The sequence below is a fragment of the Artibeus jamaicensis genome, unplaced genomic scaffold (genome assembly GCF_021234435.1).
Source record: "Artibeus jamaicensis isolate MK-2021 breed Jamaican fruit bat unplaced genomic scaffold, CSHL_Jam_final contig_777, whole genome shotgun sequence".
Taxonomy (NCBI): Eukaryota; Metazoa; Chordata; class Mammalia; order Chiroptera; family Phyllostomidae; genus Artibeus; species Artibeus jamaicensis.
In genome coordinates this window covers 2,010,606-2,038,428 of record NW_026521966.1, presented here as the reverse complement: position 1 = coordinate 2,038,428, position 27,823 = coordinate 2,010,606, and the positions used below count along the sequence as shown (strand labels likewise).

Sequence of the window (27,823 nt, the reverse complement as noted above, 5' to 3'; positions counted from 1 at the left end):
GTACAGAAAATAAGTAGTACAGACAGTAGATAGAAAATAGATAGGGGGAGGGTAAGAATAGTAGGGGAAATACAGAATCTAAAGAATTTGAGACACATGTTCATGAACTAAAGGGGGAAATGGTGGGGGAGGGGTATGCAGGGTGGAGGGGAAGGGAGGGGGGAATAGAGCAAATGTAATGGCATAATCAATAAAAAATTTAAAAAAAAAAAAAGAGTAAGTATGGGTTTAAAACCTACCCAAATTGCTCCCAATGTTCTCTCATGCAAAATGAAATATATGAATAGAAATATAGGTGAGATTCTAGTACCATTTACACCAAATGCTTAAAAGTTTCAAGAAACAGAACTATAAATTGTACCTAGGCTCTCAGAAATGTACATCAAAGTAAAAAGTATATTAGGATGTAAAAAAAAGGAAATAACTTACTTTATTTAACTTTAACTTACTCACAACCCCAAAGTGGTAATCATGAAAGGCAATAAAAAATTATACTCAAATTGCATGCATTCTATGATCTTGAAGTATTTTAGCTTTTGATTATCAGTATTCATAAATATATTTATTCCTTAAAAAAACCCTTCATAATTAAATCTACTCTTGGAAGGAGAGCCAAAGCAAACTTGCAAAGAGAATTTGTGTCTCATAGCCTTTTCGATGTGAAAGAAAATTGTACTTAACAAAAAGTAAATAAACAGTGATTGGGTAACAAGTCAAAAAGAGCTAGCACATTGATTTCTTTGACTGAGTCATTTGTTTCCTGATATTAACGGTGATTTAGGCAATAGGACTTTTTCAAACATCCCACTGTCACTTAGAAGAATTAGATGGTAAGTCAATATTGCTCATTTTCATTTTGGCTGGAGAGCTGATTGGAGTGCATTCACTCAATATGCTTTTATAGGCACACACAATTTGTGTTGTGAGGTCAGACATGGTGGGCATAAGATTTAGTCCTCGCTTTCAGGGAATTTACTCTTCAGCAACGAGAATATGCTGGGTCTGGGGTTCACTCCCTGTGAAGGCTAGTTAACCTCGAAGCAGCCCACTTACAGATGCTCGCTGGCTATGAATAGTGAGGAGAACTGGCATGGTTCTCCATGCATGGTGGACGTTCAGAAAATACTACTGGACTTGTGGCTGTGCTGTGACCACATGAAAGAAAGATGGCTGAGAGCATCTCTTAGCCCTTATTGGCAGTGGAAATATGCTATTTCAAAAGAGAAACATACACTTTACAGCCTCTTTATTTTTCTAAGGACCTCTTAAAAGCATACCACTCTTATTTAGTAAGTTAGTGGAAGTTTAAAATTCCAGTGAGAGCTCTTAAGTTATCATGTTTCTTAACTGCTGGGTTTTGGTTTTGTTTGTTTGTTTGCTTTTTGTTTTTGTTTAAAAATAGAGTTATGTGGCAGAGGAGTAAGTTCCTGGTACAGAGCCAGGATACCACGGTCTTGAATAGTTAGCTTCACACAATGGCCTATGACGGCGATTTTCAACCTGTGTGTTGCAAGAATTTTTAAAACATGCAGTACCTGACTATTTGGTCAGGGGGCGCTAACCTCTTTTCCCTTAGGTTGTCAAATGAAAATGACGCAGCCAACACAATAATGTCCAGAGTGAATGAATCAAAATTATACCTTTTTTTTTTGTCAGATTGGCAAAAAATATATTTTCTGTTGGGCTGCAAAATTTTAGTGATTAGTTTATGTGTGCTGTGAGATGAGAAAGGTTGGAAATCACTGGCCTATGATATTGGGATTTAATAAAATATAAAGGATGTAAAGAATAAATGTTGATGGTTTCTTATCAATGAACTTGCAGTTCCACTGTGAAACCTAAGGTAGAAAAGAATTCAAATCTAACCAATACCATTATGTGGAGGAAGGTTTTTTTTTTTTTCCCTTATCCGGGTACATTGGTTAGGGACGCTGATACAGATCCCAACGCCACTGGCAATGCCACCAAAACGCAGTTCAAGGGTCATGGTGGCACCGTGTGAGTTCAACAAGAATTTAATAATACCTGATGATATTAGTTTGGGTAGCATTTTTGCATCCACAAAATGCTCTCCTATCTTTGTCATAAGCTGGGCAGGGGAGGAATTGCCACGGATGAGAGCACTGAGGCTGCTGGTGGTCAGACGTGGTCAGACGCAGGCTGGAAGCCAGGCTTGGCCTCGGGCTCCGTGCGTTTGCCACCGCGCCCTGCTGCCTCCATTCGCTTCCGCCAGGATTCTCTTAGTTTCAAAGCCACAATTCATCTCTGCCCCGACTCTTTGCACACCTGCTCTTTTCTCTTGGCTGCCCTCTTTGTGTCATCTCTTCACTTAAATACTTATTATTATAAAGATGGCTTCCCCATCTTTCCGCGAAGTCTTTCCTCTCCAGACCTGCGGCCATGTAGGTCCCGTAGCAGAGGCAACCAGGGTTACAAGTTTTTCACGTATCTTTCTAGAGAAACTCTATGTATGCACAAAGGATTCCATTTTATTTTTTCTACCATGATAATGATAGGATGCCATATTTATATATATATATGTGTGTATGTATATGTATTCTTCTGAACCTTCTTTTTCACTTAATGTGGTTATTCCATATAGAAATATATATTTTTAATTATATACTTTACAGGTGAAAGGTATCCTGCTCTACGACTGTTTTGGTGGACAGTTAGGTTTAAAAAATTTTGTTTTCTATGACAATGTTTCATTGAATAACCTTTTACAAACATCATTTTTTACTATACACTTGCTATGACAAACAGTACGTGTGTTTATAAATTTGATATATTTATTCATATAATAATAAACTAATTTACAAGGTAGATGTTGTCACTTGAGTCAGGGTAGGATAGAGCCAGATTACAAATTCCATAAAAAGGCAGGGACTGTGTCCTTTCGCCATCTTTTATCCTCGGTGACAAGCATAGGTCTCAGACCTTAGTGGATGTTCGATAAGTATTTGGACAAATTAAAGAGTGAGTGAGTGAATTCAGAGAACGAGTTCAGAGAGTGACCCACAAGCCTCTGTTGCCTGAATCAGCGAATGACTCCAAGAGTGAGTGAGCTCGGCCGGTGGTCTGTGTGGCCATCCCGGCAGTGTGGCGGCATTGGCACCCAGCGTTTTGTGTTTCATATCTTACTCTGAAAAAAATATCACATCGAATTTTAAGATGCTTCATAATTATAAGTTTCTTATACAGACTTTCAATTTTCTCAGAATTTCTGTTTGTCTTTCTTTTTATTGATCAGAGGAGACATAATTTTAGCCCACCAGGAGGAGTATGTGGTTATACTTGTGGGTTGTGAATCATCCAGTTTCTGTAATTCTTAAAGGTATTCTTCAAGCACCCCTCTGACTTTCAGTTATCCGCAGTTTGAACCGATTGTGTCCAGTTGTACAGTTATGTTGAGGTTTCTTTTCGCTGTACAGCTGGGTTGGGCTAGGTCAATGTCTCCTCTTTCCGGGTTTTTCACTTTTGCTCTAGTAATCCCCATCCCTGACAGAGAGTATATGCTCAACTTTTAGAGTACTATCATGTCTAAAAATATTTTTATTTTGCTTTAATACATGAGGTTTTTTTAAAAACTGGTTATAAAATTATTTTCTCTAGAATTTTGAAGACATTATTTTAGCAACCTGTGTTATACAGATGAAAAGGTGGTACCTACTCATTCCTTTCCTCCTTATGCTTTGAATTAAGGAATTTCACCCGACTAGGTGTGCGCCTCTGAGATAATTATTTCAAGTGGGTGTTTCAATCCAAAGGCTTGCGTCTTCAGCTCCAGGACATTCTCTCTCCATCTTTGTTTGCCATTCTTATTTTCCCCGCTCTGAAATTTCCACTTGACAAATGTTAACTCTCCTGGGTTTATCCTTCTGGCTTATTTTTTTCCTCTGGTACTTTCCACCTCTCAGTGGACAGAGTGACTCGGGCGTTTGCTCCCCAGACCTGCACTCAGAGTTGCCTCATCGGGCCTCTCACACAGGAGGAAGCCAGTTTAGACCTGGACTCACTGTAGCTATTTACAATCAACTTGGTGTCCTACTCAAAAACCCTTGAGTTTAGGGGAGAAAGCGTTAAGTCATCAGGCCAGACAATGAAAGGGCTTTGCATTAGAGACTTCTGGGGTTCACCATGTCTGGGTCCCCTCTCCTTCCTGGGCCCACAGGACGACTATATAGTTCCTAGCTCGCTGCTGGACAGAAGTCGTCAATTCCAAGGAGTCATTGCACCTTTTAACCATTCTAAACATGTTTACTAATGAGTCGAGATTCCTGGTCTGATAAACACCAAAAGTAAAAAACAAGTACATAGTCTTAAACTAACAAATCAAGCCAAATATCTATAGGCTTATTCTTATAGAGAAACTTGCTTTTAGGGGTGATTTTTAATAAACAAAAGGTTAGATTTATCATTACTTTTACCTCTTTGTTTTTAATCAGTATTACATTTTATGATATTGTTTTGTTTATCTTTATTTTATGGTTACTCTCCATCGTGCAAGTGATGCTAGTTTTCCATTTATGGTTGTGACATAAAGTCTCCTTTTAAAATAATTATGTTTTACATGTGAAAATGGGTATATTTGAAGAAAAACATCAAAATAATTTTAAAGAGGGTGTATGTCAAAAATTAAGAAGTTGGTACTAGAATTACTGAAGTTTAGAAAATATAGCTTTATTCCAACCAAAACCGCCCCCCCCCCAAATCACTTAAAAACTTCCGTGCACCTTGCTTGAGTATTTCTACATTGAGTATAACCTTTATGTGCTTACTCATATAGCCAGTTCTAAGCTCGGTGCTGGATAACTGTTTTACATCCCATTTGCCCATGTACTGGTGCCAGACAGACACTGCGTCACTAGTGGTAAGTCGTTGCACACTTCCTCTATCAGATGCATTCCTTTGCTGGCCAATGTGAGGGTGTGTGTGTGTGCAAAATTTTTTCTTTTGAAAATATTTTCAAATACTTTCGATTACACTTAAACTCCGGAATAAATAGTTGAAGGCAGAAGTGTTTGTTTGTTCATTTTTAAAAGCATATCAGGAAAGAGATGCAGCACTGTCCAAGTTTAGAGCTTTCAGAGAGAACGTCTCTCTGAAGAGATGGTTTGACTCATCCATCAGCTTTAGTGCTTAGGGGGAGGGTCTCAAGGTCTTTCTATCTCCCCCCCCACCCCGTGGGAAAGTTATATTTGAATACTGACACAAAATTCAATGGTGATTTATGCTTATAATTCATATAGCTATCTTCATGTACTTTTGCCAATTCTATCACGTTTCCAACAGTTGGGCGAAATTTCCCCTTCTGTAAATTGGGAGGCAGCCCTGAGGTCTGGTCTAAAGGCAGGGCCTGCTCAGAAAACCTCAGAGGTCATTTAGGGTTGGATCGCGCCATCAGGCCGCCGCCTTCTATGGCCTAAGTAGGAGAGGATGCGCGCCGCAGCCGCTACCCGCGCATGCGGGAGCCGGACCACCTTCTCTAGGTGTCCGTGTTCTATTACTGCTGAGACTCGATGCCTGTTCCCGGCTGCTCAACTTCCCAACTTGGAATGCGCAGCATGTTGTCCCGAACCCCAACTTGAACCCCAACTTGAAAGCGTGGAAATCCGGGTGGGGCCAGCCTAACCTCGCTTCTTAATTAGCTGCTCCGTTGAGGGGCGGAGAATATGAATATGCAATACAAGCTCCTCCTCACGCCATTGGAGAAGCGTGGTGTTTAATTTTCACGAAGCTTTGTGATATTCCACCGCATTTCTAACTGCAGGAGAGACGAAGAGGGCGGGCTTTGAGAGGTTGGTTTGGGAGGGAGGTTGGCCTTCGATTGGCTGCGGTAAGGACAGGGGCAGCGGATTCCAATACCCACTTTCGAGGTGCTTGAGGACCCAGGTTTCCAATCCGTACTCTTCCCAACTGTGTATTTCCTTGAGGTTTTACACACTGATACTCTACAAGTACTGCAACCGTAAAGTACGTATTCCGAGGACGGTGCCGTTAGTTTGGGAGCTCCGATCCGCTTATTTTATAGATGGAGAAACTACTCCTGACTCCTGGCTTTGGGTCCTGCCACCACTCCGGGTTGGAGACAGCTGGCCACCAAGGGGCCAGGTTGGCCCCGGGGGCTCGGCCCCTCCTCTCACCTCCTCCTTTCTGGGGCCGTCGACTGGGGGTACCCCCACCCCCAGTCGACGGCCCCAGAAATCTCTCAGGTCTCCTCCCTGCAGCGCCGGCTCTGTGGCTTAGTGGACCTGAGCCTGCCCGCCTCCGCGAGGCCCTTGAGGCGTCATCCAGCCTAACCCCACTGTACACCTCGGGAATCCGAGACCCAGTGGGAGCAGCGCGGCCCGAGGTAACCCAGTCCGCTGCTGGGCCCTGGCTAGTCATGTCTCCTGACTGCCACCTTGGGCTCTTGGCCGCTCTTTCCTGCTTGGCGTCCCGCGTCTTCGTGATAAGATGACCCTCAGGGGCTCCCACACCCCTTACCAGCTGGGGACTGTGGAAATCACGCCTGCGCAGAGCCTCCCCAGGAAGCTGCTTCGGGGAGGACCCTGCCCTCTTTGCCCTGTTGTCGCGTCACCGGTTACCATGGAGCCCGCGCTGTTTACCTCCCTCTTCTGCGAGAGCCGGGAGTTCAGTTGGGGTTAGGAGGCTCCCAACTTGAGTTGATAGAGTTGTTTGTGCCGCCGAGGTAAGTACATCTGGTACTTACCCCACCCGCCCTTCACTGCAGCCCTCTATTCAAAGCCTTGGGCCCTTTGGGTTTAACCCTCATTGCGGTCTTATTTCGATTTCTTTGGAGGCTACTCAGATTTATCTAGGGGTCTTGTGTTAAAATCGCACGCCATGCTCAGACAAAGTTGGGAGAGGCCATAGGAAGACCTGGACTAGGAAGAAATGGGGAAGCTCCGTGTTGCTCACCCGGGCGTATCACCCAGAGTGCTCGGCCTGGCCGAGATCCGGTGTTTGAAGGGCTTCAGAGAGCCAGACACCCCTCCGGGCAGGCCTCGGAGTTTTGGATAGGGATGTGGGCGGGGCAGATTGCAGGCTTGTCTGAGGAAGGCAGTTCTCACAATCTGAGCTGTGTACCGATGAGGCGGGGAAATTTTAGTCTTTCTGTTGCTGACGGTCTCTGCCTGCTGCCTTCTGTGTTTCCCTTCTTGTTCTCTCCTTTTCTTTGTCCTGGGAAGTTGTTAGATTCTTTTATCTGCCAAATAGGCTCAACACCCAGTTGCCAGTTTAAAGAGAATCACAGTGGTTCACTTTTAAAGAAAAGTGAACTGTTCATCAGTATCTAGGGAAATCGAACAGTATCTAGTCTCTGTTGGTCAGTATCTAGTGAAATTGAACAGTACCCTCTAGCACAGCAATTCTAATGAGTCATAAAAGTGCATGGATCTGCTCACCAGGGGACAGATATGCGAATCTTCACAGCATTCTCACGATAGGCCCCAAGCTGGAAACAACCCAAACAGTGAAAAGGACAGATGAATTTTGGTATATTTATGCCACTGTATACTACTACGCAGCAATGAGAATGAGCAAACTACAACTATATGAACTACACGGATGAAGCTTAGCAATGTAATGTCGAGTGTGAGAAGTCAGATACAAAAGAGTACATACTGTGTGATCCATTGATGTGAAGTTCAAAACAACAAGACTGATCTGTAGTGTTAAAAGTCAGCTGGGATGGGGGTAAAAGGCAGAAAACTGTACTTGAACAACAATTAAAAAAATTAACAACGACAACCAAAGTCAGGATAGTGGTTACTGTGAGGGTCAGGGTGGAGAAGAGTGACTGGAAAGAGGCGTGCTGGTTACCCAGATGTGTTCGTTCTGTGTACAGATTATGATTTAGCCACTTTTTGGTATATATGTCACATAAGAAAAATTGACATTTAAAAAAGGACAACTGGTTTCAGTTGTTCTAAAAGAAGTTTGTCTTTGCTCAGGACTTTGGAAACCCCACATGGCCAGACTACTACAACCTCCACCCAAGTTCCTGCCCTTGGAGTGGTACATTGCTAACAAGAACCAGTACCACCGAGCGGAGGCCCAAAGGTCCCATTCCGAACGCCTGGTGGCAGAAAGCCAGAGGCTTGTGGAGGAAATTGAAAAGACCACAAGAAAATCTCAAAGTGATGTAAACAAAAAACTAGGTAAGACGACGTGGGTGGTGCGCTGGTGCACATGTTCTGACGGAACTGCTCAGGTTTAGCTGTGCTGTCATTTGTATTTCATGTTCCGGAGTAGTAATGCGCTGTCTTGAAATATTAGGGGAAAACATAAATTCTCTAGGTCCTATGTTTAAGTTCTCTGCCCCAAGATAGAGACATGGTACCCCAGTCTGTTTTTCAACCATCCATCATCTATGATTTATTCATTTATTGATTGGATGTACATTTATTGAACATCTAAGAGGATTAATGGACTAAGTATTGGGACTATCACATGGTATGATTAGTGTCTACTTTTTAGGGGCTCACGGCTTGAGGAGGAGAAAGAAACGAACATGAATAATCAGAATAGAGCCAGATGGTGCCGGTGTAAGGGATACAGACATAAGAAAGACTTCCTAGAGAAACATTTGAGCAATTCTTAAAGGGAGGGTAACTTTCTCTTTCCAGCTAAATCCTTAAAAACACTATGTAAATGACAGTGCCCTTCAATAAACAAATCAAAAATAAATATAAAATTTCCCAAATGCCGAACAAGGGTAAGTCAGAGGCCACAGTTGCGGGTGTCTGTGGTGGCTGGGCAGGTGGCACAGGGTGAGGAAGATGCCCTGAGATGACCGGGACAGGCAACAGCGGGGCAGCCAGAGAACTCGGGCTCCACCCAAGGACGCTGCTGCTACTCAACTTCAACCAGTTTTTTTCCTAGAAAGATTATGAGCCCAGTGTTGCCAAATTGTCTGATTTTTTAAAAAAGAAAATCTGGAAAGCTGAAAGTCTACCCGTTTTTAAAATGATGGCAGTTGGTTTAATTGTATTTATAACATCTGGCAGGATAAACAAAACCACCTATGAATAACAGCTACTCTAAGGGTAGCTAGTTCTTCAGCCTCCAATGAACTGAAGCTGCATCAGGTCAGTGATGTTAGATGTCAGGCTGCTCCTGATGAGTTGATCCATATTCCTGATATCAGCCTATAGGCATTTCCTATTCTTGTTCTAAATAATTGTGCAAATGGGTAGGTATTAGGAATGAGGGTGTACCATCCATTTTTCACAATAATTGAATGTCTTTGGCATGAGACCAAAGACTTTGAGGTCTGAAACTTAATTTCATTGATTCATTAACTAATTTAAAAAAATCAACACTTAGAATGGCATTATAAAACATCACATATCTAGGAATTAACCAACAAAATATGTGTAAGACTTCTACCCTGAAAAATGCAAAACGTTACTGAAAGAAATGGAAGGAATTGCATAGATTCAATGCAATGCCAGTCAGAATCTCAGCAGGTTTTTTAAAAAATGAAATCGGCAAACTGCTTCTACAATTCATACGGAAATACCAGAGGTCAGGATGGACATGGCTCTCTTGAAGAACAAAACTGGAAGATATTTACTGTAGTTTCTGAGACCCATGATAAAGCTATAGTAATTAAATCGGTGAGGGTTAGGCAAGGGTAGACAAACTGACCAATGGAATAAAACAGAGAGTCTAGGGACAAACCCACACACAGGTAGTCACCTGATTTATGGTAAAACAATACTGCAGTGTAGCAGGAAAAAGATGGTCTTTGCAATAAGTGGGTCAATTGGATATTATTATGGAAAAAATTATATCCTGACCCTACCTCATATATATGCCATATATATATATATATATATATATATATATATATATCAATCTAGGTAGAATGCATATCTAAATAGGAAAGGTAAAACAATAAAACTTTTGGTGAAGAACATATTTATGACTTGAAGAAGGCAATGATTTTTTATTCTTAGGACACAAAATAACCAATCATAAAATAAAAAATAATAAATCAGACTATATTAAAATGAAGAACCTTTGTTTATGGAAAGACTCCATTAAGAGACCAAGAAAGCAACCCACAAAGTATACAAGTATACAAGTATTCATATTATATATTCATATTACATGTACACAATATACTCATAATATACAAAGGATTTCTATCCAGAACATATTATAGGACTTTTAAAAATAAAGAATAAAAAGGCAGATGACTCAATTAAAAAAAAGGGACAACCTTAGCAGACATCCTACACGTGTGGAAATCTAAACAGCCAGTGAACATGTGAAGAGGTGCTCTAACTTCATTAGTCATCAGGGATGTACCAGTTAAAATCACAGGTGACATGCCATTACACACCCACCAGAACGGCTAAAATGAAGGAGGAAGAGGAGGAAGGTGGGGAGGAGGAGGAGGAGTTGTTAAAGATGGGGGTGGGGGGGGAGAAAAAGACAAATGCTAAGGATTAGCGGGGACGTGGAGCGGCCGGAACTCACACACCCGCTGGAGGAAGCAGAAATTGGAAAACTTACACTGTGAACACTGGGAGTCCAACTGCTTGGGACGGCTTTGGCAGTGTCTACTGAGGCTGAACCTACTGCGCACACTTGGACCTAGATACCCCACTTTTCCGTGTATACCAACACAGATCTAACATGTTTATGAAAGGTACATGCTGCAATGGTGAAAGCAGTGCTCCTGGTAACAGCCCCAGTCTTCAAACTATCTATGTGCTCATCAGCAGTAGTGGTCTTACAAATGTCAAAGAGGCTGGGAGCTGAGCGAAATGAATTTGAACTGGTGACTTGAAGGTTATTGGTCACCTCTGAGTGGCAGGTCCAATAGGGTAGTAGAAGACGCAAGGTGAGGGTGGAAGTCAGTTATAAAATGTGAGTGGGGAGGCATCCGTTTACATGGTGGCTGGGACATGCATTAGTCTTCCTTTCCTTTTTAAACCCAACAAAGTAGTAGTAAAGGAATAATGAAAAGTACGCCTCAAAGATGAGATGGGGATGGGGGGAGCAGCACTAGATAAATGATGAAGATTTTGGAAAGGAGAAAGCAAAAGGCAAGAATGACACACTCAGAGCCCACGGAAAGCCTGGGTGGGTGGAGGACAATGAGAAGCTCGCTGAGTCATCTACAGATTTGTACTGCAGAAACCTTGAAATGCTCAAAATTGGAAGCATCCAATTACCTCTGAAGCTGGAGATTCAGCATCGAGCTAGAAACGAGATTGGTTGAAAGTCTTTGCAGAGACCCCTCCCCAGTCTGGCTCCCCTTCCCTAAGCAGGAGGCTAAAAGCTCAAGGATTCAATAAAAGTCTACAACTGAGCAGTAACTCTACCAGTCCCTGGTTTCTAGGTCACTGGTTGCCAAGCTCATACCTTCATACAAGGGACTGGAGGATTCCTCCGTGGAGAAACTAACTGGTTGAAAAGAAAGATCTACAGATAATAAAGTTGGGTGATTCTCTGATGGAGTACGCCTGGGCCCTGATTTCTGTAGACAATACAGCATTCTGGCTGACAAGCCCTGTCCCTATAGACAGAGCTTCCAGTCAGGATTTTAGCATTTTATTTTTAAAGATAATCTGATAAAAACCACCAGACATTCGAGGAAAGCCTGTATATAACATGACAGACACCAAAGCAAGTAAACGAACACACAGAAACTCAAGAAACTGATATGCGCAGAGCAAAAGAAAATTATATGTATACTACAAGGTCCTCAGAAAACTTAGAGAAGACATCACATCCATGGAATAATAAAAGGGGTCTTAAACAAGATTAGAGTCAGAAAACAAGCAGGTGTTCTTAGAAATTAAAAATATGAGCACAGAACATTTTTAAAAATCAGAGGAAAAACTGAGAGATAAAGTTGAAGAATCTCCAGGAAGTAGAGTGGAAAAGGATGGAGACAGGCCACAGGGGGGCCGCACGCCCAGCGGGCCTTCCAGATCGGAGCACGGAGAAAACGGGGGAGGAGAAACCGTCCGGGAGAGAAGGCAGCAAAACTCCCTAGGACCACAGGGTCTAGGTTTTCAGAGGAAAGGGGCAAGCCTTGTGTCTGGCATAGTAATTGAATAAGGCTGATAACAGTGTAAACTTTTAGGATGCTAAGAAAATAGGGAACATACAAGAAATCTGGAATCAGAACGACATTAGAATTCTCAACAGAAACCAGAGGGAAAGGAAGCAGGGCCATCAAAATTCTAAGTGAAAATTGTTTACAACCTATAGATCTACACACGGCCAACTATAATTAAATGATGGGTAAGGCATTCCAGACTTCCAGGTTTTCAGAAATCTTACCTCACATGCACACATTTGTGAGGAGGCTGCTGAAGGCTGGGTTTCAGCACATTGGAGAAGGAAACCAAGGAACAGGAGGAAGTGAAATCCAGGACAGAGGACTCCAACACGTGAGGGAGTGAAGGGAGTTCCTAGCGTGATGACGAAGCAAGGTCACGGGGTGGTGGCCGCACGTCCAGCTAGACTGGGGCGGAAGGAGGGAGCTCCTCCTCCAGCAGAGGGGGGCGGGGCTCCAGCAGAGGAGCAAAATCAGTGGGTTACTCAATGGGTTTGAACATATGGAGAGGCCATGCATGCAGTAGCCCACCCCCACCCATGAGGGACATGTTCCCAGGTCCCCAGTAGAGGCCTAAAAGTGTGGATAGTACCCAGTCTTCTACAAAGGGAGACCTGCAAAATGGAATTTATTTATGAAAATTGTATATTTATTCTTACATGTTTAAATTTCAGTCACCTTCAAAGTACTCTCTATTTGATGTAATGCACCTATCAAAATGTTTTTTTCCCCACTGTGCAAAACAGTGTTGAATTCATTGATTTTGAAGCCTTTTAGTGCTTCTGTCATTTTTTTTTTTTTTTTTTTTTTGCTTCACCTCTTCCACAGCAGCAAAAAGTTTCTCTTTGAGGATGTTTTCCATCTGGGTAAACAAAAAAAGTCACTCTAGGTGAGACCGGGTGAATAGGGAGGGTGGGGCATGGGGGGTCATGCTGTTTTTAGCATGACTCAAAAACGAATGAACACTCAGCACAGTGTGGGCAGGTGTGCTCATAAATCACCCATCATGAAATAGGCAAACGTATTGAGTCTTCAAAAAAAAATTCACTGAAGCCGAATGCAGCCTCTCACAACAATGCCAGTTGGTGCACTGACACGGATGGGTTCCTGAATCACTCACCTGGCAGGGAAAGCCTGCACTACAAGGGCCCTGCCCTCCAGAAGATAATTCCCTTGTGTTTTGGGTCCCTCCTTGTATATACTGTGTTTTCCCCTGTATGTATACACCTTTTCACTGAAAGGAAGCGCTTCACAGCATCTCTTTGGCACATCTAATTGCCAGTGTCTCTACTACTCTTCTGTGTTGGGGCCATTTTAAGTAAGATAAGAGTAACCTGAACATAAGCACTGTGATGCTGCAGCCGTCAATCTGATAACCGAGATGCTACTACTAAGTAAGTGACTGATCGCAGTGTAGTGTTTACAGAGTGGACACAGTGGACAAAGGGATGGTGTACATTCCAGGCGGGACAGAGTGAGGAAGTGCGAGAGTTCAGAATGGTGCGCAATTTAAAACTCACAAATTATTTTTTTCCTGGAGTTTTCTGTTTATTTTTAGACCTTAGTTGACCACAGGTAACTAAAACCATAGCTAGCAAAACTGCAGATGAGGAAGCCTGCTGTGGTTCTATTAGAAGGTTTGAAGAAAAATTAGTAATAAATATATGGAAAAGAAATACATTTATTTCCAAAATAAATATATAGAAAAAATATTAAAAAATACAATTATTAACTCGTCCAAAAAACCAAAAAGTTATGGTAAGGACAGAAATTTATCATAGTATACTACATAGTTCAGGTGTATGTAATATTTACATATTTATAATAATACCAACAAGCATTAAATCATCACTTAACAAAATGGTCATACAACTGTACTGGGAAGATGGAAGGAGCAGAGTGTGTTGTGAAGGTCGTGTAAGAATAAATAAATCTGTTCTTAGGTTTGCTCATAGGAAATCGATAGATAACAGTCAAGCTGATGATGAATACACTAAGCAGTGACAGAAGAAACACAAACGTGTTCAGTGATGGCTTTCAGAAAGTGGGGTGGGTAGGTCTGTCAGAGGATTCTGATACTTATAGTACTATTTGACTTTTCAAGCAATGTACACTTACATCTTTGATAAATTAAAACTTACTAAAAACAGTAGACATTGAAAAATTAGAATGAGTGTAGGATGATCAATGAGTGTAGGATGATCTTTGGATTAATTTGATGTTGAATGTAAGAAGACATATTTTCCTTCCCTCCCTCCCTCCCTCCCTCCCTCCTCCTTCCCTCCCTAAAAAACTCTAAGAGGAAAAGAACAGGTCTCAGGTCGTTTTGCAATAGGCTTCAAGTTTCCAATCCAAGAGCTGGCTGCATTGGGAATAGATTGACCCTGCTGTAACGTTTCTGTGTGCTTCAGAACAGAGACTTGAGGAAATCAGATTCTGGAAGAAGGAGCTAGATGACAAACTCGAGCAGCTTGTGTATGTGACTGAAGATCTGCTTGCGTATAAGACCAGACTGGAGAAAGCCCTGGAGAGCCTGAAGGAGCCCATGCACATCACTCAGAGGTGCCTGGAATACAGGTAGGAGGGAAGGTTCCCCCGTGAGTCGTCTGTTGTGAGAAATGAAATGCTGGGCAGTGAAAGCTGACTGTGCGAGCCGGTGGGTTAGAACAAGGCAAATGAGCATGTGTTCTTTTAGAGCCCGAAATTATCTCGGCATGCCCATGGTACTGGGCAGTGGAAGGAGCACTAGACTGGGTTCATGTCTAAACTCTGCTCTTGACCACCTTAAATATAAGTTAGGCCTAGGTTTGGCTGTGGGTAATCAGAAAACCGCAAAATAACACAGAACTTAAATAAGATCGTTTCTTTCGCTCTCACATTCCGGGAGTCTGGAGACGGTTCAGGGGTGGCATGGTGTGCCACAGTGTCAGGGCCCCGGGCTTTTTCTGTCCTGTTGCCCCATTGCACGTGGCTTTCACTCCCGCGGTCACCTGGAGGTTCAGGGTGGCAGCTGGAGCTCCAGCCACTGTGTCTACGTTCCAGCAAGTAGAATAACTGGGGTTTGGCATCCACCATCTCTACTTGTGTCCTGTTGCCCAGAACTTGGTCGCATGGCCACACCACTAGAAACCAGGAAATGGCAGTCTTTATTTTGGGCAGGCAGGCAGATGCTACAGTTACTAGTGGACAGAAAGTCTGCTCCTATACACAGAAGCGTTTTGTCCAGAGACCACTGTGCAAACAAACCTCTTTGTTATGATTCCTTTCCCGTGGGTCCCGTGAGGAGGATAATTCCTCTGGGCTAATGGTGACTCCCTGCCGCAGTCAGAGGTGGTGCTCCCTCACAGGCCTTGCCAGCAGCACAGCCCCCTCCAAGCCAGTGCGCCCTCCACACTGGCTTTGGAGTGAACTTTTCTGAATGCGGATTTTTGCAGATCACCCCATGCTTTAAATTAAAAAAAAAAATTGTAACCCTGTACCCTGATACCTTCCGGATAAACTTCAAACTTCTTAGTCTAGCCAACAGGGTTCCTCGTGATTGGGCTTCTCCATAACCTCTCCAGGCCTAGACGTCACCCCCAGTCTGGGACGTGCTCAGTGCTGAGCTACTTGAAATTTCTCAAACACACCCTGGCTCTGTCCACGCTGTTTGTTCTTGCTGGAAAGCCCTCAGTGAGCCTAGCCAGGACCCTCTGCAGAAACTGGGCTGCCGTCTCCCCAGCCACACAGAGAGAGTTTGTGAAGCAGAGGTAAAATCACCGTCGAAGAGGCCAACATTCCAGTCAGCTCAAGTCTACACCTAAGTGTGATTAGAATGTAGACGTTGCTAAGCTGATTATGTGCTACTATGTGTCTGGCACTGTGATTTCTGTTTTTTATAGCTCATCAGTTCCTGGCCACCACCTTAATCAAGTTCTAATTATTATCCCCATTTCACAGAAGAGGAAACCAAGGCGCAGATGAAATTATACAATGTTCCCCAGGCCACACAGCTGGAGCGTGGAGGAGCCCTGCTCCCAAGTGCTGTCAGGCAGTGACTGGTCCCCTTGGGGAGTAACGTAACAGAGTGGTTGAAAGCACGTTTAATGCTCGCTTCTGCGACATTGGGCTTAACCTCACCAAAACTTAGGTTCCTCACCTGCACTTGACTGCGCTAATTAAGTCAGACCATTCGTATCAGAAGCTCAGCACAACAGCTGTCACATAGCCAGTGCTCAGTGGTGGGGTCATGTTAATGTTGGTATTATTATTATCGTTGAAGCATCTTTCTGGATTCCAGTCCTTGTCAGAAAATGGAACTAGGATCAAGGAAGGCAACATATGGCTTTGAAATGCTAAGCCCAAAGAAGTGTTTCCACTAAATAGGTAAGAAGGAAAAGACTTCAGAACTGATGTCCAGACTGAAGGGGAAATGTCCGTCTGGCATTTTTCAGACTAAGTGACCAGTCCCCAATCAAATTTTCTTCATTGCACTTTGGACTTTTTCTTTCAAGGCTCAAAGAGACCAACTAGGGCACCTCCCTGACCGTGCCACCCAGGCAAATGGGGTGCTACTCCAGCCAGTTGTCCAGGTTAAATGTCCAGGCGTTAGTGAATGCTGAGATGCCTCCCTCTGCCCATTGGATGACCTGCCACCTTTGTCTGGTCAGGGAGAAGCGAGTTGGCATCGACCTGGTGCGTGATGAAGTGGAGCAGGAGCTCATAAAGGAGGCTGAGATCATCCAGGGGGTGATGGCCCTGCTGACCCGCACCCTGGAAGAGACAACCGAGCAGATCAGGTATGGCCATTCGGGGCCACCTGCACGTCCCCACTGGGTGTATCGAGAAAGGAGAGCACCCACGAATGCCAGGCTCCAAGGCGCAGAGAGAACGCGGTTTGATACTCCTACGAGCACTTCCCATGCCCTGAGGTGGCTTGGGAACACTCAGGACGAGGCCTGGACAACCCTCTGGTGGCGGGCGGGCATGGGGCCGGGTCTCAGCCCTGACTAAACTAGAGGACACTGGAAGTGTTTTTTCCCAGGGCTGGTCTCTCTCATAGAGTATGCCACAGTGGTGACACTGGAAAATGTCATGGTTGGAGGAAAGATGTTGAAGTCCAGGCTTGGTTACATTAATTTGTCACCAAGCATCTAATGGTATATGTGTGTGGGGGTGGGGTGGGGGGGCAGGTTGGGTGATGGCAGCGGGGGGAGGAAGTGCCACCATCCTGCACCAGACCTGGCTTTGGCTGCATTTCCAGGGCCTCCCAGGAAACGGCAGGTGCTACCTGGGCACGCGCCAGAGGGAGAAACCTTCACCTTGTCTTTTCAGGCTGAACCGCGCTGCAAAGTACAATCTGGAAAAGGATTTGAAAGACAAGTTTGTGGCCCTGACCATTGACGATACCTGCTTCTCACTCACCAACAACTCGCCGAACATCAGATATTCTGAGAACGCCGTGCGGGTGGAACCAAAGTGAGTGAGTCCTGGCTGCCGCCCGGCCACGCTGTCTTCCTCCCCGCTCTGTGGTGTCCCAGCGCCCCTCAGACAGGCAGGCAGGAGGCCCTGGCACGTCATCGTGACGCTGGCTGGGAACCAGGGAGGGGTGGTCCTGGGGCAGAGTCGGGCTGCGCGGCGGCTTCCCAGAGGACAGGGCCGGGGGGTCCTTGGTCCTCCAGGTTGGACCCCACTTCATGAAAGTCTGCTGTAAAACCTTTAAACATTTGAAATGTGTTCTTCCCCCTATTTTGTGATTTTAACAAGTCAAAGCATCTAAAAATGTGTAAAGAGCAAGTTAATACTTCTCCTCTGTCCCTTTATGATGTTGCCCCAGAGATGACCACTACTATCTGTATGTTCATACAGACATATGTACAACCTCACACACACACACACACACAGCTTTTTAAAATTTGTTTCTTGTCATGAGAGAGAGAGAGAAGCATTGGTTTGTCATTCCCCTTACTGATGCAGTCACGGATTGACTGACTGCATGTGCCCCGACCAGGGATCAAACCCACAACCTTGGTGTGTCGGGTTGATGCTCTAACCCACTGAACTACCCGGCCAGGGCAAATTTGATTTTGTTTACAAAATGGGATAATACTATGTACCTTTTCTGTAGCATCTAAGTTACATTTTTCAATTAACATTTCATCACAGACCTAACTCATTATAATTTTTCAACTTCCTTGTTGAGGTAAAACATACATGTAGAAAAAGACATAAATAATAATAAACACACAGTTTAATGAATCATCATTGTGTTACCCCAAAACTTAGCCACCAAAAACAACAAACATGTACAACGCCTCCATTTAGGTGGGTCGGGGACCCAGGCACTGCCCAGTCAGTGCCTCTGGCTCTCGTCCCCTGTGGCTGTAGTGACACTGCCTTCTGGGCTGCAGTCTTACATGAGGTCTTGACTGGTTGGGGTGGGGACCCACTTCCAGGTGACTCGGGTGCTCGTGGCAGGCCTTGCCACGTGAGCCTCCCCCCCCACCCCCGCACTGGCTCTCTCAGCACTTGGAGGCTGACTCCCCCCGCCCCTGCGCCCCCCGCCCCCCGCCACCTGACCCCAGTGAATGATCCAAGAGAAAACAAGGGAGAGAGCGCACTCAAGACAAAAGCCACAGTCTGCTTTTAGCCCAATCCCAGGACTGACCTCTTATCACTGCTGTTTGTGAGGAATGGGTCCATAAATGAGTCCATTGCACAGCTCATGGGAGGCGTCACACACGGGGGTGTGAATGCCAGGGGGAGGGTCACCGGGGCCGTCTCAGAGGCTGCTGCTAGTCACAGTGAACACCCGTGGAGCCACCGACCAGGTCAGGAAGTGGAACGTGACCACCACCAGAGAAAGCCCCCGTGCTGTCCCCTCTCGGTCAGTAGCCCCTCCCTTCTCTCCAGAGGCAACCTCATTCCAAATAGCTGTGCCTTTTATGGTTATTAAAGGGCATCATATACTGTCTGTTTTATGTGTCAGTTTTCTTCCAGTCAGCATCATTTTGAGATGCATTGGTGTTGTTATATAAAGCAGTTGCTCATCAAAGCAGCACTTTATTTATATTAGTATGGATTCATGGTTTCCTATTTTATTTGGTGTGTTGTCATCTGTCACTATTATTATTTATTTTGATGCTCAAATTATCTCTACCTGTGTGATCTTGACCCAGTTACTTCCTCTCTCTGAGCCTCAGTTTTCCTCATCTGTAAAATGGGGGTTATGAAAGTTAGCTCACTAGGCCTTCGTGATGATTAAATGTGATCATGTCTTTGAGGAGCCATCCTGGTGCCTGGCACAGAGTAGGTAGGTTTCCCCAGAGGGACAGCCATTGCCGCTGGCAGCCCACTGTGCGCTCCGCCTGGTGGTAAAGGCAGGGCTCGCTCAGGGGGTTTCCGGGAGCTTGTCCCCGCCCACCCCTTCCCAGCCCGGGTGTTCTGGGAACAAACTCGCGGGTTCCGTTCCAGCTCCGTGAGTCTGGAAGACTGGTTGGACTTCTCCAACACCAACCTGGAGAAGGCCGACAAGCAGAGGAACAACTCCCTGACGCTGAAAGCCCTGGTGGACCGAGTCCTGTCCCAGACGGCCAGCGACCTGCGTAAGCAACGTGACGTGGTGGACACGGCATTCAAGAATGGGCTGAAGGAGACCAAGGATGCCAGGGACAAGCTGGCCGGTCATTTGGCCAAGGTGAGCTCCCTGCAGGGGACATGGGAGAACACCCTGCAAAGGTTTCACCGTGGAAACTGGGCTGTCCGTTGTGCCTTCTGTGCTTGTGAACCTGGGCCGAGGAGTAAGGGTCAGTCACTTTGCTCCGTCGTGGTAGCAGGCTTTGGGGGTGGGGGCCTGGAGTGATACTTGGGCCTCCTCTGCCTCCTCTGTCACTCTGCTGCAAAGAACAGGCTATCTCCTCACCTGGGCCTCAGTTTCCCCTTATGTGAAATATGGAGATGGACGATACCGTCTCAGACATTGTTTATGACTCTGAAGTTCCATGAGTTGAAAGCAGCCAATGTCTTCAAACCCAGCCACAACTTCGGGATTCTGGCTGTTTGTCCCTCTCAGTTAGTTATCTATCCAGTGGTGCGCGGGTCAGCTGGCTCTCAGAAAAATAAGTCCATAGAAGTCCCTGATGGGTGGAATGTGCAGGTTTCCACGGTGTAAATACTTTCATTACGGTTGATTTCAAGCTGCCCATTTAACAGTGGTCTGGCAGAGTCCCTGGGTATTTAACCATCAGAGCCCGTGTGAGTCCGTTCCAGTGTCCCTCCCTCACCCGCAAGGACCCCTGGGTCCTGAGCATATATGACCATTCCGCAGGCTAACTCGGGGACCCTGAGAGGTTGAGTCCAGGGGAATAAGTGCTCTATTGGGGCTGAAGATCTGTGGGTCCAAATCTGGTCCCAGGACAGACCAGCTAAGCGACTCCTACAGATTGATCCCTCATGCTCTCTGAGCCTCGTGCCTCGCCTGTGACAAGTGACAGCAACCCAGCTCTTGCATTTTACTGATGATGAAAGTGAGGCATAGGGAGTGGAAGGGACCCCAGGTGGCAGGGTGCACTGCTGGCAGCTTGGGACTAGAGCCTGGGCCTGCTCTCCCCCCAAGGCCTTGCCCCCCTGCCCCATCCGTGTCTGCCCCCCTGGGACCCAGAGTCTAGCTGTCAGACGAGACTGGTTTCTGCAGTGCGCAGGGCGGGCCGGGGTTTAATGGAAGGCTGTACTGTGATAGTATTCCCTATCGCAATCTGTTGCCAATGTTCATCTGTGCGTGCTGATCGGTAATGAGATTTTATGTATTTCATCTTGGATAATGTCTTTTCATTCAGATAGGTACTGCCCAGTACTATCTGTGAGCACATGATTTTACTTGAACATCCTCATTGCTTAGAAGGCATTTATAGAAGTCTGTTTAGATTCTTCTCCTGATACTGGCCTTTTAGCATGTTATTACAGTTCAGATTTATCACTGGCTGTTGAAGTGTAGGTAGAAGCTCTTCAATTGCACAATTAAGTGGATTTCGAAATACAGAAACTTCCTTTGCACTTGCTTTGAGGTCCTGTCCTCACTCCCCGCAAAACACTGCTGGGACTTGGAAAATGTGTCTGCTGCACATCTGTGTGGGAATGGAGCCTCGCTGCGTGTTTTAACTTTTGATGGCACGGGAAGTATGTGCAGCAGCCTGACGTTGCTTGTGATTCAACCCACGTTAGTTGTTGAAATAACTTCAGTGAATGCGGTGTATGCTTTGCATGCTAGTGCTCTCTTGTCTTGTGATTTTAGGTTGAATTTATTAAGATATCTTATTGTTATGTCTGCAGCAAAAATCAATTTGCAAAACCATTCAGTGTTTTATAGTAGTGGTTATGCAGGATGGGTCTTGTTCGGGAGAATTTCATTCTTGGCCCTGAGCTAAAAATAAATCACAAGAACATTTTGCCACTGACAAGCCATTGAATTGCTGAATAGTAGGGCAAGTCAAAATATTCAGCTTCTATTTCTGACAAAAACTCACAAGACTAATGATGGTCACATCCATGAGGACCGATGAAGTTCACTGTCGACGATGCCTGTTCAGTGACACAGGATGGACTCAAGCGTTTCCTGCGAAGTGCTTCCTGATGCACAACACGGGATAAACGGAGGCTTTCCACAGCTTATGTCTCACAGCTTTTGTAGGGATGTTCGACTGAGCCATTTTCTCAACTTTTTGAAAATATTCTTGCCTGTAGTTATTTCATGAGACCATCCATAGAGGCCGATTCTTCAGTCACTTCACACTCAGCTCTGTTCCTTGAACAAACAACTAAGCAGCATCAGAACACCTGCCAACTCACGAAGAGCAAAGGAAAACCATCCAAAATCCTGTGCCTTGTTTTTCAATTGATCATCGGTGCTCTTCTCAGTGTCCTTAACTCTTCAAGCAGCTATTCTTGCAGAAAGGCTAATCCTTTTAAGCAGTTTCATGTTCTCTGGACGCCCTTCCTCAGCTGCTGCAATCCAATGTGTTTTAATTAACTCAGTCTCAGGAAATGGCTTTGCTTGCTTAGCTAACAAACAAGACACTTGGAACCTGACTTTGATTGTGGCCTCATTTTCATTTTTGTTAAGGAATTCTGCAGCGATGAGATACAGTGTTTTTCCGATCATCGCTTTCCTGTGAGTTGAGACCGTTACAATGATACACCGTCTGGTAATGACGAACGCCACGTCCTTTCGGCGTGGCCCGGTGTCATTACTTAATAAACACAGTGCTTTGCTATCTAACTAACAAATCCACACTTCACTCTGCCCTAAAAGTGCAACACACGAAACCGGCTTTTCTTGTTTTGACATGATGGGCCCATACTGGTGGTAAACAGTAAGGTAAGATGTCGCAGCATGGGGCTACATGTACCACTCGGAAAGCTGGCAAGTTATCACCGTGTCGCTGGATGCGACACTGTGGATGCAGCACTCTGGACAGCAGCGCAGAGCAGTGAGGGCCTTAACACACAGTCTGTCGCAGCTTCTTAACCCTGACATTGTAGTTTAAAAAAGCCATACGAGCCAATAGTAAATGAATGAGCATGGCTGTGTTTCCATAAAACTTTATTATGGACACTGAAGTTTGAATTTTATATCATTTTAAGATGACATGAAATATTATTCTTTTCATTGTTTCAACTATTTAAAAATGTATAAAGCTTTCTTTTCAAAGAGAATAAAAAAACAAAAAACAAGCCACAGAGAAAGCACAGTTATCCAAAGTATACAAAGAACTCTTAAAACTCAGCAATAAGAAAACAAACAGCCCTGGCTGGTGTGGCTCAGTGGACTGAGTGCCAGCCTGTGAACCACAGTGTCTCGGGTTTGATTCCTAGCCAGGGCACAGGCCTGGGTTTCGGGCCAGGTCCCCAGTAGGGAGTGTGTGAGAGGCAACAACACATTGATGTTTCTCTCCCTCTCTTTCTCCTTCCCCTCTCTCTAAAAATAAATAAAATTAAATCTTAAAGAAAACAAACAGCCCAATGAAAAAAATATCTAAACAGACACATCACCAAAGAAGCATACAGATGGTAATTAAGTGTATGTAAAGATGCTTAACATCATGTGTCATTAAGGATTGCAAGTTAAAACAAGATACTGCTACACACCTGTAGAAAACCCAAACATTGACCATGCCAAATGCTGACAAGGATGTAGAGCAATAGGAAATCTCACTCATTGCTCGTGGGCATGCAGAATGGTACAGCCAGTTCAGAAGACAGTTTGGCAGTTTCTTCCAAAACTAAACATATGCGTATGATTCAGCAAACCCACTCCTTGGTATTTACCCCAAAGTGTTGAAAACTTCTGTCCACACAAAAACCTGCATGTGAATGTTTAGCAGCTTTATTCATAATTGCCAAACTTGGGAGCGACCAACATGCCCTTCGATAGATGAGTGGATAAACAAGCTGTGCTTCATCATACAGTGGAATATTATTCAGGGGTAAAAAGAAATGAGCTATCAGGCCTCAAAAAGACATAGAGAAACCTTACATGCATATCACTGAGTGAAAGAAGCCAATCTGAAATTCATGCTGTATGATTCCAACTATGTGGCGTGTGGAAACAGTAAAAAGGTCCGTGGTTGTCGGGGTTCAGATGGGGGCTGGGTGGAGAGGAGGGATGAAGAGGAGCTCTGGGGTTTTTAGGGCCGTGAAACTATTCTGTGTGATATGGTGACGGTGGATACATGTCACGCATCTCTCAAAATCCATAGAATGTGCAATACAAAGATTGAGCCGTGGTGTAAACTATGAACTTTAGGTAATCATAATGATGCAGTATTGGTCCATTGGTTATAACAAAGGTACCACATTAATAGAAGATGTTCATGATGGGAAACTGTGTTTTAGGGGAGAGAAGGTATGTGGGAGCTCTAGATTCTGCTCAATTTTGCTGTAACTCTAAAACTGCCCTCATAACTAAAGTCTGTTAATTTACAAAGGGCTGCTAGTTCGACTCCCAGTCAGGGCATATGCCTGAGTTGCAGGCCGAGTCACCAGTAGGGGGCGCATGAGAGGCAACCACACATTGATGTTTCCTTCTCTTTCTCCCTCCTTTCCCTTCTCTCTAAAAATAAGTAAATAAAATTCTTAAACTCTTCCCCCTCAAGTCTATTAATTTAAAAAACAATCTTATTTCAGCCTGTACAAAGCCAGTCTGTATAAAAACAGACTGTATTGGGCCCATAGGTCATGGTTTGCCAATTCCTGATTTAGCCCATGGTGTTTGTAGTTTTGTTTTAGGCAGTCTGTATGTTTAAGATATTTTAAGTATTTGTAAAACTTAAGGGATTTGGCCTGTTTTTAAAAAAATTATAACAAAGTATGTAAGTAAATACTTTAGCCTTGTGATTTTAGTTGAAATTTTAAGTTTGAAGACAAAGTTAAAATATTTGAGAATTTAAGATTAGTCATTTTTACTAGTTTACTAGACTGACAAGATCTTTTAAGAACTTCAGAAGCCCTGGCTGGTGTAGCTCAGTGGATTGAGTGCAGGCCTGTGAAGCAAAGGGCTGCAGGTTCGATTCCCAGTCAGGGCACATGCCTGGGTTGCAGGCCAGGTCCCCAGTGGGGGACACATGAGAGGCAACCACACATTGATGTTTCTCTCCCTCTCTTTCTCCTTCCTGCCCCCTCTCTCTAAAAATAAATAAATATTTTTAAAAAAGAACTTCAGAAAGTCTTGTTTGATGAAACAAGTAATTTTTAAAAGCTTTACATGAAATTTATAAATACCGTATGTTATATAACAAATTTATAAATGCTGCTTTAAGTAAACATTCAAGAGATTTTAACCAAGCTTGAAGTGCAAGCAACTATTGATCAAAATCAATTAAAAGTGATTGTTAAATGTGCTAAATTTGAAAATAGTATGGTATCTGTGCACTGACATAGGGAAAGCTGAAGAAATGTTAAGAAAAGCCTTAAGAAAACCAAATGCAATGTGTGGGCCTCATTCGTATTCTCATTTGAACAATCAGGGAAATTTGGAAACTAGATATTAGATAATATTAAAAATTATTCATGTATGTGTGTGTATGTGAGAGAGAGACTAAGGTGCTATAGTTATGTTACAAGACAATAAGAGTCCTTATGTCTTAGAAATACATACTCAAGTTGTTTGAGACTGAACTGATATCTGGGATTTGCTTTAAAATAAGCTAATGGGCAGGGGTGGAGAGAGGGGGTTGTAGATGAGCCAGGATTGGCCATGTATTGATCATTGTGAAAATTGACGATGAGTACCTATGGTTCATCATACTAACTACTTCTGTGTATATTTGGAAATTTCCATGATATAAAGAATTTTTTAAGCTTAAGGAAGAAATAAAAATGTGAGTTAAATATTAATTTAAAAACCCAAGTAACTTTTAAGTAATCTTTTCTGTGCACAAAGCCACCTTCAAAGAAACCGACACAAGTAGGGTTGAGCTGGGCACACTCTTTCTTCAGGCTTCTAGGGAGCAGAATGAGCGCTGGTGGGCGGACTGCCAAGGCAGGAGGCAGCTTTCTGCTCCTGATACAAAGGTTTTCAGTCTCAAGGCAGATGGGCAGCCTCCAGCCTCTGCTGAGGGCATTCTCCGGGGCACTCCCAGTATTTGGGAAGGAGATGAGGAAACAACGGCTCATCATGTCCATTCCGTCTGTGAGGTTCTGAAGTTGGGGGAGTTGCTTTGCCCACCAGCAGCCACTGCTGTAGGGAAGAGAGAACAGACTCGTTCTGGGCCCCTGCTTGGGTAGAAATCTGGGGTCCCCTCTTCCTAGCTTACATGACCTCGAGAGACCTCTCAAGAGTACCTTCTATTGAGTTTTGAGGAACACAGTCTGGCCTTACCTACTCTAATCCTTTTTGAAGGTCATGGAAGAGATTGCTTCCCAAGAGAAAAATGTTACAGTCCTTGAAAAAGCCATCCTTGACCAAGAGGGGCCTGCCAAGTTGGCTCATACACGCCTGGAGACCAGGACACATCGGCCTAATGTGGAGCTGTGTCGTGATGTGGCCCAGTATCGGCTGATCAAGGAGGTTCATGAGATCAACCACAACGTTGCCAGGTAGGCTGGTAGCTGGGAGGTGGAGGATCCGCTGGGATCCATTCAAACCTGGATTGTGAACAGGTCTAGGCGGTGCCATCGTGAGTGAAGCCTGCCTGGCATGAGCTCTCTGCACCTATGACATTTGAGGGGTGCCTTTCTAGAGGACAGTCAAGGGGTTCCTTGTTAACTCCAGCCAATTGCTGCCATACAGGAAGTAGATACCAGTGTTTAAATTTTTCTAAAGAAGTCCAACTCCATGTTTAGGTAAAATGTACAGTTTTAAATGTTGGCAGTTCATGGAGTTGTCTATCTTGTGAATCTGGCCTGGGGCCACCCATCTGAAATCTCTGTTTTAGGGAGGAGACAGGGAGGATGCATCAGTTTGGCTTCTTGCACTGAACACACACATACACTCTTTCCCCCTGAGAAAGTGATGTGGAGTGGTAAATGATTCTCTTATGTTCTCCCTCTTCTCCTAGGTTAAAGGAGACCTTAGCCCAAGCTCAGGTGGAGCTGAAAGGGCTGAATCACAGACAGCTCTCCCTGCAGGAGGAGATCCAGGTCAAAGAAAACACCATCTACATCGACGAAGTGCTGTGTATGCACATGAGGAAGTCCATCCCGCTGCGGGAAGGGGACGGCCACGGCGAGTGGGCCGGGGGCCTCTGCCCCGACGCTGTCTGCTGAAAGTCGGGGCAGTTCAGATTCATTAAATCAACGTCATGAAACAGTAGTACTGACCTCTCATTTCAACTAGGTGGCACTTGCAGTCAGCCCAGGGTTCCAGCCTGCTCGGAGCTGACATTTGGGTGCAAGGGCATGTGCTGCGGGTGTGGTGGTTGGTTAACTGTTAAAGGCCATGCGTCGGCCAGCACAGGCCATTCTGACACTATCACAGGACTTGGGGCGCAGGGAGAGGGGCCAAGACATTTTAGTTCAGGTTCACTTCAATTCAGTAGTTGGGCTGGACCCCTTATTCAGACCATGCCCATCTTACCCATGAGTGGGGATGTAAAGCCCTCTCTTCGCTCTCAGGATTCCTTTGCCCTGAAAATATGACAGCTGACTTAGACCCTGGCCGGTTCCCAGGAAGCCTACTCAGGTCTTACAGAACACAGATGAGAGGGGCAGCCCTGGGTCGGGAGTCCCCTTTAGCTTTCCCAAACCTGCAGGGGGCTCTCTGGGCCTCTTCCGCCTGGCTGAAATGAAGAGGACAGGACAGGCAAACAAAAGGCGGCTGCGGCTCTTAGAAAGTCAGTTTACTTGTGGGGCTTGAGGAGCAGGCGGGCCAGGTTGCTGGGTCCTGTGCGGGGCCGGTGGGAGGATGAGTCTGCTTCACAGGTTGGGGAGGGCTGAAGGGCACCAGTGGGCCCGTGTGTCGGCTGTGGGGTGGGTGGCTCTGGCAGGAAGCCCTCTGAGTGACACTCTGAGAAGGCTGGAGGCGTAGGGTCTGACAGGGCTGGGGGCGGCTTATGGAGGGTGCCCAGCATGCGTTCAGATCCCAGTGACTTGGTCCCAGGAGAGGCAGCTTGGGAAGGAGGGAGGCTGGGTTCCTGGGCGCCATAGGCAGGTCTTCCCAGCAGCTGGGAAGAGCGTGTCCGGAGCGCCACCCTGCCGAAAGGGTTTCTGGATGTTGTTTTCTTTCCTGAGTGTAAACAGACTGAGTTTGGTGTTGGTTTCCAG

At 44.9% G+C, this 27,823-nt stretch overlaps 1 protein-coding gene across 2 annotated transcripts; it reads left to right on the top strand.

Annotated features, from left to right (window-relative positions):
• The first annotated feature begins 755 nt into the window (after window positions 1-755).
• On the top strand, window positions 756-26,859 carry TEKT1 (tektin 1). Of its 2 annotated transcripts, none has more exons than XM_037133066.2 (8): window positions 756-830; window positions 7,959-8,165; window positions 14,500-14,665; window positions 16,738-16,866; window positions 17,402-17,545; window positions 19,541-19,763; window positions 25,962-26,158; window positions 26,620-26,859. In XM_037133066.2, the coding sequence occupies exons 2-8, from the start codon at window positions 7,976-7,978 to the stop codon at window positions 26,825-26,827; spliced, it is 1,257 nt and encodes a 418-aa protein (XP_036988961.2). In that variant the 5' UTR covers window positions 756-830; window positions 7,959-7,975; the 3' UTR covers window positions 26,828-26,859. The 2 variants fall into 2 exon arrangements, with proteins under 2 accessions (XP_036988961.2, XP_036988960.2); XM_037133065.2 differs by lacking the exon at window positions 756-830 and adding an exon at window positions 6,373-6,694.
• The last annotated feature ends 964 nt before the right edge of the window (window positions 26,860-27,823 follow it).

Coding starts and splice junctions, on each gene's coding strand:
- TEKT1 (XM_037133066.2), top strand. CDS start 7,976: ATGGCCAGACTACTACAACCTCCACCCAAGTTCCTGCCCTTGGAGTGG. Junction 17,546..19,540: donor GCCGTGCGGGTGGAACCAAA/GTGAGTGAGTCC, acceptor GTTCCGTTCCAG/CTCCGTGAGTCTGGAAGACT. Junction 19,764..25,961: donor TGGCCGGTCATTTGGCCAAG/GTGAGCTCCCTG, acceptor TCCTTTTTGAAG/GTCATGGAAGAGATTGCTTC.